The sequence below is a fragment of the Diospyros lotus genome, chromosome 8 (assembly GCF_014633365.1).
Source record: "Diospyros lotus cultivar Yz01 chromosome 8, ASM1463336v1, whole genome shotgun sequence".
NCBI classification, from domain to species: domain Eukaryota; kingdom Viridiplantae; phylum Streptophyta; class Magnoliopsida; order Ericales; family Ebenaceae; genus Diospyros; species Diospyros lotus.
Window position 1 is genome coordinate 36,897,376 of NC_068345.1, and position 14,353 is coordinate 36,911,728.

A 14,353-nucleotide genomic window follows, 5' to 3' on the forward strand; every position below is an offset into this window, starting at 1 on the left:
CAAATTTTGAAATAATTTTTGATAAGAAGCCAAATATATACACAAACATAGTAAAGAAAAAACACTCGACTAGTATGTGTCAAGTGAAGATTTTGAGAATGCACTTTCCTTAAGTTAATTTACCTAATTTAGCTACGGTTAGACTAGAAGCTAGGGGTTCTTTTTCTCTGATTGACCCAAAATTAGCTGGGTCGGGTTTGATATCGGTTTAGGACCGGAGCTTCGATTTGGGAAAAGAAATCGGGTTGCGGTCCGGGTGTTGGGTAGGGTCGGGACTCGGGATTAACCCTCCAAATCCGCCTCCAGCCCACCGCTCTCCATCACCTAAACCATCTGAGAGGTAACGGTGGTGAGCCGGAGAGGAAAGCGGGATGCCGGGGTTTTGACCGACGGCGAGGAGGGGGTTGCCGGCCGGCGTCCGACTGAAGGGGAAGCTTACCTGAAGATCGCGACGAGCCGGTGAGTCTCCGACCGTGTCTTCCTTCGATTTCTGTCTTTCCTTCTTTTATTTCGTTACATATATCCACTTATATATAAACTACTGATTTCCATGCATTTTGTAGAATCAAAGTAGGGTTATGCTTTGTCATCATTCGAGGATCACCCAAGCAGAATAATCTTGGAAGGTAATCTTCAAAATTCTGTTAGGTCTTCCCATTTTCATTGCTTGAAACTATTGGGTCGGTAACTGGCGCTATTTCGTTTGATAAATGTAGGCTTTTACCACTAAACTTCAAACCCTTAAAACTGTCAAGAATGGGTTAACATTTCTGTTTCCTGATATTAGTGTTAACGTACTTCACTTGTATGATGAAATGTCCAAGTATGGCGTGTTTGCTTTTCTTACGTACTCTAACATTTTATGTTATAAAGAAGTTTGAATTCAATAGTTTCGCTTGTCTTACTTCAGCTTTTGGTAATGGTGCTGAAACCATGCAAAACATATTCCTTTATGAGATGATTCTGGGCTGTCAGCCTTTCCCTAATATAACAGTGAACGTGTTACGTGGCTATTTTAATGTTGTTTGTCTTGCCATTGAATGGTTTATTTGGGCTTCATAGTGCTCCAAAGCTCTTATTCATTTTTAACATTTCAGATCCCCAGACTCTATATAGTAATTTTTAGGAAGTCCAAAATGGATCCGGGAGTAAATTTGGGTGAAGGCATAGCTTTTTGATTGGAACATGAGATCACATGACAGGAATTTGAGAATGTTTTACATCCTATGACATTGCTTCAATTGGAAAACACTCATGGTTGTGTGTGGCTTATTACAACATCTGGACTGGGCACTGATCTTATTCAGACCCACAAAATCAATATTATTCCCCAAAAATCTTATAGCATTGTGTATTGAAAGAGGCACATGTAAACTAAAGCAAAATTTATTGCTAACTGCTAAATAAGAATGAATTTTGCTAAATTATTGAAGTAAGAATTAATTTAGCCAACCCCACTGTCATGCACCTAATGTTTGTAAGGGTTTATTGGTATTTTACAGCAGTTGTACTTTTGACTAGCTGCTCATAGTTGCACTTTGAGCTTTGTATTGGCAGCCTTGCTGGCGCCAAATTTAACTGCCTGATTAGTATATAAACCAAATCCAGCTGAATTCAAAGGTACTGAAGCTTTTTTCTAAAAGAATTCTCTCTCTCTCCCTCTCCCGATCTTTCTCTCTCTCTCCTCTTTCTGTTTCCCCCTCTTTCTCTGAAATTTCCACTAATTTCTCCCTAAATTCTGCCCTAATTCTCTCAATTAGCAGAGAATTGATCTTGTTAGGTCTGAGGACCTGACAGCCACATAGTGGCATAAAGGCTTGGTATGTTGTTGTTTGTTGAAATAAGAAAATCAAGATTAGGAAGCCAAGTGTGCCATTGATGTAGGTCTAGCTAGTTGTTAATCCTTCAGCACCACTTGTTTTTACTTTTGGTTCGAGCATGAAGGTTCTCTACTTCCTTAAAACTTGGTTTCTTGTTGTGTTGTGGGATGTTCCTCAGTCTACAGGTTCACATGATAGATTTAGTAACCAACAATTTATCCTTTGAATTGCACAAATTGAAATCCTCTCATAATAGAAACAAACCCAACCCTCTGATTTCTTTGATTGCCGCTCACCAAAAGGAATCCAAAATGTCAAAGCCCTCTCAGCCTGATTTTTCCAATTGCAGGAATAGCTAATTAGGAAAGAACCACCCTGATTTCTGGACCCAAAATTGAATATCCAATTAAATCCAAATCCGGTCACTTATTGCTGATTGCCATACATAACTGTAAGTGAGTTGTGAATAAATAATTATTACCATACATAGCAGTAAGTCAACTGTTAATAATTAATGAGCATTGAGATCGTGTAGGTGGTTAATGATAAAGACTACTGAATTACCATAGGTGTGTTGTGCATCATTAACAGGTTGAGTGTTCTAAAACATAAATGTTAATTTAGCAAGAGGGCCAAATTTCATGTTTGTTCAAATACTTGTATGTGTTAATTTAAGATATAGAAGGTATAAATTGGGAAATTATAATTTGAAATGGAAAATTCAATTCGATTAATTGATTGTATTATTTCAATTTTTAGGTACTTCTATATACCCGGTTTGCAGTCAGCATAGCCAATTAATTGGGTGTGGTTACTGTGAGTAGATAATTTATATTGTGACATGATTTTTAAGAATTCCCTTAGCAATTGTCATGCATGAATAAATCTTTTTTTATTATGATTGCATAAATTGGAATTTTCAATATCTGCAGAAAAAATGTTTTCTCAAAATCTTTTTAACTCCTTATATGAATAATTCCTGCCCTTAAACTGTAGAGCTAAGAATATTGAGGGCAAGCCCTTCATTATTCCTTCTGCTATGATCTTTGATTATGCAATAATTTTATGGATTTGGTTGCATGACATATTGGATTATTTGGTATAAATCGGATTCTTAGCCCTATTGATTGATGATTAAATTTTGCATTTAATAGAAGTTTTGGGAGAGCTTTGAGATATTGTAACTAGCGGAGTAGATGTTAGCTTTGGTGCACCCCAATTAGCAGGGGGTGTTCCTAACTCCATGTGTCAGCTAACTCACACAGATCAGTTATTTACTTTGGCACAACTGATGATGGTGGTGTAGCTAATTATGGAATTGTCATATGGATTCATCTTGCTTAGTGTACTCCCATGAAACCGAAATATGGTTTTCTGAGAAGATATGAAAAAGAAAAGAAATTTCTTGAAACAGGGAAAATTTTGTTTTAAAATGAGAAACAATTTTCATTGCATCATTTTGAAAGAAAAAATCTTTTTTGTGTGAAAGCTCAAACGAATTGCTTGTCCCAATTCCATCATGGCATTTGTTGCCCATACTCATTTGAGATAGGTATATATTTTTTCAGATCACGCCTCAGCCACAGAACTGACATGTCAGACTATTTGAGCAGTTCATTCTAGTTTAGATATTTTGTCTTGGTAAGCTCTATTCTTGTTCTAGTGGGCATTAGTTGTTTCTTTGTTTAAGCATTCTTAGTTGTAGGATCAATTTTTACAAGCATAGTTGTATAGACATTGACTTAATTTATTAGCATCAAACTTTTTTTTTTTTTTTTTTTTTTTTTATGGTTCAGTTTTGGTTATTAATGGTGTTGTCATGATATGGTAAGCACAGAGACTTGCTTGACCCTAATGGTCTCATCAAGGGTTAAGCGCAGGTCACAGGCCCCCTTTTAGGTCATGGCAGATTTCCCACCCTTTCTTGTCTAACCTGTAATTCATATACAGTTTTTTTGGGAAATATTGTTTAGTTTAAGATTTCACTAGAAATAGGAATAAAAAAATTGGTTATATATTGAAGCATAGATATTTATATGCATGTAATTTTGTTTCTTCTATTAATGATCATGAAAGATGATTCTCATGAGAATGTTGTTTTTATGTCTCAATATTTAGAAACATTTGAACAGTGTTATTATTATTAATGATTGATCGTGATTTGTGTTTAATAGCCTCTTTATTATTTTGAATTGGCTATATTCCTTTGGTAATGGATTTTGTGTAATACCCCAAGAGTCTAGAGAAGGGTAGTATATATCGAGAATAAGTAAGGAAGGAAACAACACCAACTGGATGCCTTTTGCGCTGAATGTAAGTAAAGAACTCTAGGGTTAAGCGTGGTTGAGTTGGGAAAGCTTAAGGAGGGGTGACTCATGGGAAGTTTGTGTAGACCCATCAAGGTAAGTTGTTCCGGTCCTTCTTATTGCTCGATGTGAGATGTTATAGATGGTATCAAAGCCGACCCTTAGTGAAGGCTGTCCGATGAGGCCAGAAAGTGGTGCTGAGGCTCGACGGTTTGTACAAGAAGCGATTTTTGGCAAGCTTCTAATGATAGCAGCTCCCAAAAGAGAGAAAATCTGGAACCAGTTGTGAGGACACATGACGAGAACGTCATTTGCTTAAGGGGAAGGGGGAGAGAATGTAATACCTCAAGAGTTCAGAGAAGAGTAGTATATATTAAGGATAAGGAAAGAAACAACATCAGCTGAATATCTTTTGGGCTGAATGTAGGTAAAAAACTCCCGAGTTAAGCGTGTTTGACTTAGAGAAGCTCAAGGATGGGTGATCCCTGAGAAATTCACGTAGGTCCATCAGAGTAAATTGTTCTGTTCTTTTCTATCGCTCGATGCGGGATGTTACATTTTGTAACACTGACCCTCACCCTAAGGTGGTTGTTGAAGTTAATTTTGCCCTTGGACTAATGTACTGAAAACTACCCGAATATACCATTGACGTGGGATTGAGTTGTAACCAACCCTTTTCTTTTTGGTACTCGTGTTCTCATTAGGATGTATCTCTTCATCATAATTCTGGCATAACCCGTGGTCTGCCTCAAACATACTATTTCAATCCAAACCTCACAGTGGTGAACATTAGATCCAATTTTGATAACATTGTTAACCCCTACTCAAATCTCTCCAACACACTACCCTTCTTTATAATTCACAAATCTCGCTTCTTTATGATTTTGACCCTTAGTCTGCCTCAAACAAACCATCTTTACCTTCTTCAATAGCATTAGTTATAGCACCTTAGGACCTAACAATTTTTGAGTTACTAGAGTAGAGCAAAGTATATATCCAAAACTTTTTAAGTACACTAACAAAGTGGAAGTGGAACTGTATCACAAGTAGTTTGGTTTCCTTGATTGATGCTGGAGTATTTATTCTTTGGTTGTTCTCCAGAGTAACAGATAATCTAGTGAGAAGTGATACAAACTTCGGTTTGGGGTTTTGGCATCTGAATGCATTTATGAGCTTCTACAAATTAACCTAGATTTCTCTTTGCATGTGCTCGATTGTTATCAGTTCCAAGTAAATGGATGCTGAGGAGCAGGCACAGACATCCTTCGATCAGGTAGGAGTTTCATCAGGTTGTGACCCAAAAAACTCAGAACTTGTGGCTCGGGCCAAGAAGCTGCTTTTTCGGCAAATGCTGGTGGGGATTAGCGATGGACGTTTTTTCTTGGGCACATTTTACTGTCTTGATAAGCAAGGAAACATCATTCTCCAAGATGCAGTGGAATATAGGAGCACCAGACGTTCATCCCCTTGCCCAATGGAGCAACGGGCGCTTGGTCTCATTCTTATTCCATTCTCTTGCCGAACATCTTGTCACGTCGATTGCTCCATTGAAGAACAGTTGTCGCTGCTGCTATCGCTAAAGGAATGAGACAAGCCGTTCATCTGCCACAGCTTATCTGATTTGTTATCACGCAACTGTATCCAGTTATTACTTACAGACATATTCATTTAGCATTTGATTGCTTTTCAGATTGTATTCAACTCGTACCTCGGGAATGATCTTCTTTGCAAGTTTTTTGAGTTTATTTCTAGTTGCATTCTTTTTGGTTTTCGCAAAACATGTATCAACCCACTCAAAACAAAAGTAGGAGTCTTTAGCATGTTAGAATATAATGATTATACCCGGCCTCAAGTAATCCCATAAAGATTAGCTTGTTCCATGACATCGCTAAAGCATGAAAGTTTATTTTGGACTAACAGATGGAGGGAGGAAAAAATAAATAATTTGAGACTTGCATCAATAAGTACTGTATCCACCAAGCCAATCAATTCATTTTATACAGATTTCATGGCACAAATAATGGCAACAGAATCCTCACATCTAACTAGTGAAATAGATCTTACCATAGAATCGGTAAAGAAGTGAAAGAAACAAGAGTGAGGAGAAAATAAGTTCTAACTTATGATGTCACTGGTTGAACAAATGCTATCCTTAACAAAATTTTATCTGCTTTTTGCAGCTGCTTTTGATTGAGGCAGCGTCCCGAACACCTTGTCCCATAATGAGGAAGTGATCCCAAAGCCTTTGTTCTGGATCCTAAAATGATGGTTTAGGTGGTATTTCTGAAAAACAAAATCAATCAAATTCATTAGGAGGAAAGTGCTGAAATGACCATTTTGTCCGCAAAAGACCATTTCCACAACTGGAACAGGTATTCACTTTTGATATTTAATAACAAATGGTTCGTTTGATTGGTCCAGTTAAGCTAATATTCACTATACAGAGGGGATGGGTGATGGAAATGAATAGCTATCTCACAACCCCATCTGCAAGTAGTGTTGAAAAGGTACAGCTCTCACCTTAAGATTTCGAGGTACTTCACTTGTTGGTTGCCCATGGTGCAAGTAGTAATGGGTGACATCGTACATCACATAACCCAGTAAACCGCCTCCAAACAGTGCAGGAGCAGTAGTCCGAGTGGATAGGAGTCTAACAAAGTTATAGAACTGGCAGCAGTAGATACAATGAGTCATAACAAGAGAAAAACCCTGCTTAGCACACTGCCACATTTGTACAGGATCTATATGTTTATTGGGTATGAGATTCAGATCCCTAATTCCCTATGTTGCAAGTCTGACTACATTTACAAATTTTCATAATACCCTTGGGCTCACGTCACAGTTATCATGGTAAACCACCAAATAGTAAACTTGATCCAGCTGATTTATACAATTGACAGAGAGGTGCAATAGGTTTGGAAGTATAATATGACGGCCAAAAGTTACTGATGCTGCCACAATGAGATCAATCCAGGAATTGCTTCAGACTGGATCAGTTTACTCACCATCAGCATCCAACTTCTCAAGCTTAAGTTTAGCCACCATCACCATCCAACTTCTCAAGCTTAGGCTACTCAGTTCCTTGCCCTATGGTTTGGGAAAGAGTGTAGGTTGCAGTTCAGCCTGATGGTCCACTCACTGGAAATCAGGTAACACCGTATTCCCTGCTTATTTCAGTATTGAGAAGTGAACCCGGGACTCCATGTGGATAAAAGTGAAATGAAGGCATAGGGTATTATTATCTAGACTAGATTTAAGAATTCACAACGCTACTTACTAGCATTAGTTTTTGGTTGTCCAGCTGATGCTTGCTGGATCAAAGATCGCATATTGTTTGTGGACCACATCCTGTAATCTATAGCCCGTGAATAAAAAAGACATTATGCATGTGTTCTTCTAGAGTTATGATGCTAAGTTGCGCTAACCTTTTTTCTTTGGGAAGGGGTGTATAACCATATTGTTCAGAAAGGTAAAACAATCTGGAAGCCAGCCCATGGCTAATTGACTGCATCTTCATTATGACCACTCCAATATGACCGTACTCTATCTTTACTCATCCAAACTTAACAATTTCAGACAAATCCCAAGAGATGCAGATCAGCATCGCCATTAACATGAACACTAATTTTCAAGTTATCTCATCATGGTATTTTTCAGTGGCTCAAAAATAAGCATAAGGCAGCTCAGGAGACAGATACACTAGGACAACAAAACTCGTAAATAGATTAACAAGTCCAAAGGAATTAAAGAATGACCTAAGCAAATTAATAGAAAGCTAGACATTATAGTGCTCTAAATAAACAACTAAGATCTTTGAAGTCTAACATATAGAGTGACAAGAAGCAGCTGCAAAGTTGAAAAATGCTTACTGGCACACATAGGACAGCTGTTGCAGCAGGAGGGAAAACAAGGCGTAGTCCATCCATTGGGTGCTTATGATGACAACCATGAAGGAGATAGTGTGCGGTGTTTCCCCTGTATGCATGCACATCCTTTACAGAATTAGTGCAGAGAATTCAATAACAATAATAAATCTCAACGCAGTACTACAAAATTCAATTCTAGGAACTCAGAAGAGAGAGAGAGAGAGAGAGAGGCAAACCAATAGCTCTTTGTTTTGATATGAAAAAGGAAGCGATGGAGAGTGTATTCCATCAATGTCCATATAAAAATACCAAGGATCACCAACGTTGCTATCTGAGGAAGATTGTGACCCATCAACACAGATCTTGAGATGGACCAGCATACAACTGGCAGCCAGATTAGAGGTATTACCCACCACTCTGTTTTGGTTAAAAACTGTCCATTGAAAACAAGTCAGACATGCAGCTTGCAATTTGTGAAGCAATGAATTAAAACCAAAACTAAAGTCCGCTGATAAAAAAAGAAAAAAAAAATTGGGGGGGGGGGGGGGTGTATCCCCAGTGCATAATGCTCCCCTGCTTTGTGAGGGTTGGGGAGGGTCTTAATTTGTAAATTAGTGAAATGACATGTTTGCACCAGTGAATGTACTAACGTAATCTTAGTAAATTAGGATGCCACCAGAAGACAGCAATTTTATATAAGCAAATACAAAGGGGTCATACCTCCCAAAAATCACTTGCAAAAAATCGAGGGCCTTCCTTACTGACAATAGGCTGGTGAACCCATTCCTGATAATCCTCTCCAAGGTGACCAACCTGTAAAAGATTGTCCAAGATTTTATTAGTGAATGATTTATCAGTGTGAAAGGTTTCAAAGACGAGTGATGCATGTTTCTTTGAACAACTTTTCTCAGCTTTATATCCCTTCTGGCCTTATTAAATGAACAATTATTTTTCATGAAATATAATGAAAAAGAGTGTAACAAGGGCCATTCACCTGGAAGACAAGGGGCTTATTCAAATCCACTATGAAGCCTTGTGCAACCATCTTGCCACCTCACCACGTGACTGCATTCGTGCATGTGAGAAAATAAAGAAACAGTTAGAAAGCAACAAATTGGATATGAAACTCAAACAAGCTTAATGATGAAAAATCAACTCATAACCCAAACGGTCTGCACATTCTTTATCCAATGCACATACACTAGTGTATACATGCATTCAAATAATTTTGATGACTATCACAAGTTTTTTCAAACTCAACCGATAAGGTTTTGAAAAGTTCACTCATAACAAAAAAAAAAAAAAAGGAAAGAAAATCAGCAATTTTTTGGGTCGTCTAGCTACAAAATCTCAGCGGGAATGGAATTTTACACCTAGAGGCATAAAAAGTTGAATTTTAAAGGCCCAATTCAAATGTCAAAGAGCAAAAACCAAGCAGCTAGCAAGAATATATTGCCCTTGGTAGCCTTACCACACGTCTCAAATTGGACTTTGACCTCAAGGCAAGCAAGAATACTATAGTTTAAACTTGGCCATGCTTGAGAACTAATTTGCAGGTGTAAAAAAGTGCAATTCTAGCCCTTAGTAGCCTTAGCTCAAAAGATATCTAATGTTGACTTGGCCTCAGGAAAAGCAAGAATACTCTCATTTCAACTTGGCCGTGCCTGAGCAATATATTGGAGGTGCAAAAAAAGGAATTCTAAAAGCCCAATTTGAATGTTTTGAAATTCAAAGAGCTAAACCAAGTAGCTTGCAGGAATAGCTGGCTGCTGGCCCTTAGTAGCACTAGCTTAAATATGTCTCTAATGTTGACTTGACCTCAAGCCAAGCAAGAATACTCTTTTTCAACTTGCAATGCTTGTATTGCAAGTTGAGTACCTCATCTTTGAATGAAAAATGAAGACAAACAGATGGACTTCATGTGATTCATGCCTCAATGTCTATTGGCATTAGCCTCAACTGAGGACTGAAATAGAAGTATCATACAGCTCAAGTTGCACTTAGCACAAGCATTTAAAAGAGGAGGTTAGTCTTAGGTAGCATGTATGAATTGAATATCAACACAAATTACTTAAGAAGTCCTAAAACTTTTTGCAAACGATGCACATTACAGCTCTATATTGGATGAGACTCCTAAAAAGTGGATAAACAATACATGACACCTACCATCATCAGCAGAACCACCTTCTTTTTACAAACACATGTAACTAACATCAAAATAATATTTGTCTAACTACTTATTATGGTGTATCATTACCCTAACACACTCTCGAATCAAGTATATAACAAAATAGTGTACAGAATTCTTTCTTTAAATCTGATGATTACTCTGCACGAGATATTAATCCTTAAATTACATCCCTTTTTATCAACTAAATTACATCATCTTTAATATCAAGAACTTTCAAACTGACTGGTGATCTACAAAATAATAGAGCAACAAGGCCCTTGATTAAAACTGATCTTAATCCATTCACAAACTTAAATATTTTCATCCCCTTAGCTTGAGCTTTAAAGCAATATAAGCACTGACATACTTCAAAACAGATCCCCCACCTGTGGCAGAATTACTGAAGAATATATGCAACTTAAGAAATAGGAAAAAAATTGAGATCTCATAACCTCTGCCAATGAGGTTCTATCACCATTCACCAATGGCTATGAAAATGGCATTTTCCTTCGAGGCCCACTTAATGAAGAAACACTTGCACACTGATCCACAATCAAAGCACATCTGGAGAACACATCCAATGAACACCCAAATGCACTATTTTCTGACAAAGAGAGTGAAATCTGAAATATCAAAGTGGACCTGAGAAATGCATTACGTTGTAATTTGATTCTATTAATGCTAGGGGTAGCATCATCATCTTAGTTGAACAACCATATAAATACAGTAATTGCTCTATTCAAAGATCTTCAGATCAAATATTTCTGCGTTTGATCACATTTTGATTTCAATGCGTAAAATTTGGGAATATTTATTTCTATTCACCATACAGCTTATTCTCCTAATAAATCTTATCAATTTTAGCCAGCCAGCATAAAGCAAATAATCCATTCCAATTATAAATTCTCACACTTTCCATCAATGTCAAAAAAAAAAAAAAAAAATGTTCCGAGCCATTCCACATCAGTTTCAGTATTTTTAACGATTTCAAAAAAGCGAGAGAACAACTTTTCAAACTACCTATTAGATCCAAGAAATCCATACAGCATCACAACAGTGACTCCTAACCTAACCGATTGAAACAAGCAATGGACTAAGAAGCAGCACATCAGACCCCATATGGGCTGCTGAATGACAACTTCAAAGCATAAATCGACACATTAAACCGAAACTTCCATTTTAAATTGTTAAGTACAAGGAAACAACTGAGAACAAGCACATCAAAACCCACAATGTACTTCAAAAAAAAAAAAAAAAGGAACCCAAATTGCGTTCTGTTCGAAAACCGTCTCGGACAAGCAATCAATATAGAACAGCACATCAAAATCCAAAATGCACCTTGAAAAACCAACTTCAAATCACAAATCAACACACAAAACCCATAAAATTGCTCAAGAAAAACATCGTTTTTCCGCTTGAAAACACAAAAACCTCAGATCTAAATAGGAAACAAAAACTAACCCAAAATAATGCTGCCGAGATCTGTGAATACTGCGGGAGGACTTCGTCTCAGTAGACCACTTCTCTCTCTCTCTCTCTCTCTCTCAATCAACGCCCCACAACCATGGGCGTAGCCTAATTCCGCCAGAGAGGAGTAATGTGGCGTAGAAGAGCAGAAGGCTTACCTGTACTCGGGATGCTATTTATGCATGAATATTGTATATGAAGATCTGAGCCGTCCATCTGAGCATCATCACCAAATCGCCACCAGAGATCCGCACGTTGGATGATAACGGTTCGCCAGGCTGGCGGTCCAGGATGATACAGCTCATCCTTTAGTGGGAGGGATCTGACGTGACCGCTCGTACCCATTCAGATGCTCTCCTTTTCCTTTCTATCCAACTTGATTGATTAATGGGTCCCACTTATGAGTCCCTCGGACCCAATTTAAATACGAATCAAACTATTTAAATATTAAGGGTTGCTATATCAAACATGTTTTTAGTTAAATTAGGCATTGTAATTTTAAAATAATTAAATAAATTATTATATTTTAAAATATAAGTACACGACACAAAAAGATATAAATTATAATTATGTGAGATTTTTTTAATTTAAATTTGAGGTTCGATTTGTATATATCAGATTATGTGAAATTATTTCAACTTGAAATAAAATTAATATTATTAATAGAATTAAAACATTGTTGTTGGATGATTAACTCTTTACTATAATGACTAATGTAAATTACAGTCTAAAAGTATAGTATCTTATTTGATAATTTTTTTAAAATAATAGTTAAATTAACTTTGAGTTTTAAAAGTACAATATAAGACTTATTTCATTATTCTTAAAGTATTATGTTTAAATTAGTCTCATAAATATAATAAAATTATTTAATATTTTATTTAACACTTTACAAAAAATATATAACTTATTCGATCAAGAATAAACACTCAAATATAGGTCGAACTAAAATCGTTCTTTTAAAAATCGAATCAAAATTATCTTTTTTGTTTTGAATAAAAAATCAGAATTGGTATCGAAAATTTACGGTTGAGTTTCAATTCCTAAAAATAAGAAACTGAAACTAGAATTGGTTTAAATTATTAAAAAATAAAATAAATAAATATATAATATAATACATAATAACCAATACTTTAGAAAATAATTTCAATTAAAGTAAAGGGGTTATGAATTCAAATTGTAAATAAACTTCATGAATTTTGATTTTTTTAAACCTCAAAAAATATGTACATAACTTTATTTATATAAATTATTATTATTATTTTTTATTAAATCGATTTGAATCAAAATCGATACTGTTGACATTAGAATTGAATCGTCAAAAAATTAGAGCCGAAACCATTTATACACAGTTCAATTTTAATTTGACTAAAAAGTGAAATTGGAACCACCAATTTGAAGATCACGGTCAGAACTACAAATAATAACTTTTGTTTTGTAGAGAATTTCAGAAGAAGTTGATAACACTGAATACTAAATTTGCACAATATATTGAAATTTAGAAAAGACACTAACAAATGGAAATAAGAAATTAATTTCAAGCGCTCGTGATGATCTAGGGGCGAGTTCGACGAGGGACTCGAGTGATGGCATGTAATTCAGGGTAATGGAGAAGGGGGCCCCATTGGCCATTGCCGCGTTTCTTAAGGGCAAGAGACCTGTGAGATGTTAAGAACTAATTGTAGTGTTTGGAGCTTCCAGTCAGCGCCAAACTGTTTGTGCTAAACTAAACCACCATTCCACTCCACACAGCAGAAGCTGTTTGGTTGGAGGGAAAATTTTCAAAAGTAAACTTTCCAGAAGGAAGGCTGGCTGTCTGAAGAATTTTGAATTAGATCTTTCCGGGAAAACATGGACCCGTCATGTTACAATGTGGACCCCATAAAATCAAACCCTTCATTGTGAGTCGTTAGATCACGGTCGATGCCCGTTCACAAATTAAGGGGAAAAACAAACACCCGCTTACTACCATTTGCATGCGTTTGTTTTACGAAAGTACAAGGAAAAAGTGTAAAACAAGTTTTCTATTTTGGTCTTAGAGTTAACTTATTTATTGTAGTTATACTAATAAATCATTATATTTTTAGAATCAAAATTAAATTATCATTATATTTTTAAAAATATCAAATAAGTCACTATACTTTCAAATTCAAAGTCATACTAGTCACCATCCAATTGTGTTTTAGATCTATTATTAGAATTAACTTTGTTCTTAATCACAAAATAACTCCATTTAGTCGTAATTTATATCTTTTTAAATGGATAAATTGCAAAGAACATCGGTCAAATTTGACGAAATTAGAAGAAATTCCTTAATGTTTGAAAATAATAATAACCAACCTTACAATTTAATAAAATATTAAAATAATTAATTTATTCTTTGTTTTCTCTCCTCTCTCTTCAAAAAAAAAAAATAAAAACTCACTAAATTATGTGTTAATGCCACAATAAACCCAAATCTATGTGGTGATAGAACCTAGTATCGTACTTAAGATTTTGAGACCCTGAGACAAAATATAAAAGTGTGCCTCAAATCTGATGAGCCAAATGACAATTGAGAGGTAGCGAGCCACCAGCAACAATGAGCGATGGAGCAAGAGTCAAGAGCAACGAGCCATTGACCACGAGGTTGAGTCGGTAAGAGTGAGCCGACAAGGGTGTGAAACTACGATCGTGCGACGAAGTGAGAGAGAGACAGTGAGCGATGGAGAACGAGTAACAGGC

At 36.2% G+C, this 14,353-nt stretch overlaps 2 protein-coding genes across 4 annotated transcripts; one reads left to right on the plus strand and one right to left on the minus strand.

Moving 5' to 3' along the window:
• The first annotated feature begins 291 nt into the window (after nucleotides 1-291).
• On the plus strand, nucleotides 292-5,871 carry LOC127807890 (uncharacterized). Of its 2 annotated transcripts, XM_052346086.1 has the most exons (4): nucleotides 292-459; nucleotides 564-626; nucleotides 2,580-2,636; nucleotides 5,351-5,871. In XM_052346086.1, exon 4 carries the CDS (start codon nucleotides 5,361-5,363, stop codon nucleotides 5,712-5,714), a length of 354 nt encoding a protein of 117 aa, XP_052202046.1. In that variant the 5' UTR covers nucleotides 292-459; nucleotides 564-626; nucleotides 2,580-2,636; nucleotides 5,351-5,360; the 3' UTR covers nucleotides 5,715-5,871. The 2 variants fall into 2 exon arrangements, with proteins under 2 accessions (XP_052202046.1, XP_052202045.1); XM_052346085.1 differs by lacking the exon at nucleotides 2,580-2,636.
• Nucleotides 5,872-6,021: 150 nt separating this feature from the next.
• Nucleotides 6,022-11,791, minus strand: LOC127807889 (dihydroceramide fatty acyl 2-hydroxylase FAH1-like). Of its 2 annotated transcripts, XM_052346084.1 has the most exons (8): nucleotides 11,624-11,785; nucleotides 10,615-10,785; nucleotides 8,987-9,057; nucleotides 8,713-8,805; nucleotides 8,229-8,425; nucleotides 7,996-8,101; nucleotides 6,647-6,793; nucleotides 6,022-6,409 (listed from the first exon to the last, which is right to left on the minus strand). In XM_052346084.1, the coding sequence occupies exons 3-8, from the start codon at nucleotides 9,035-9,037 to the stop codon at nucleotides 6,290-6,292; spliced, it is 714 nt and encodes a 237-aa protein (XP_052202044.1). In that variant the 5' UTR covers nucleotides 9,038-9,057; nucleotides 10,615-10,785; nucleotides 11,624-11,785; the 3' UTR covers nucleotides 6,022-6,289. The 2 variants fall into 2 exon arrangements, with proteins under 2 accessions (XP_052202044.1, XP_052202043.1); XM_052346083.1 differs by lacking the exon at nucleotides 10,615-10,785 and having other exon boundaries at nucleotides 6,027-6,409; nucleotides 11,624-11,791.
• Nucleotides 11,792-14,353: the final 2,562 nt, after the last annotated feature.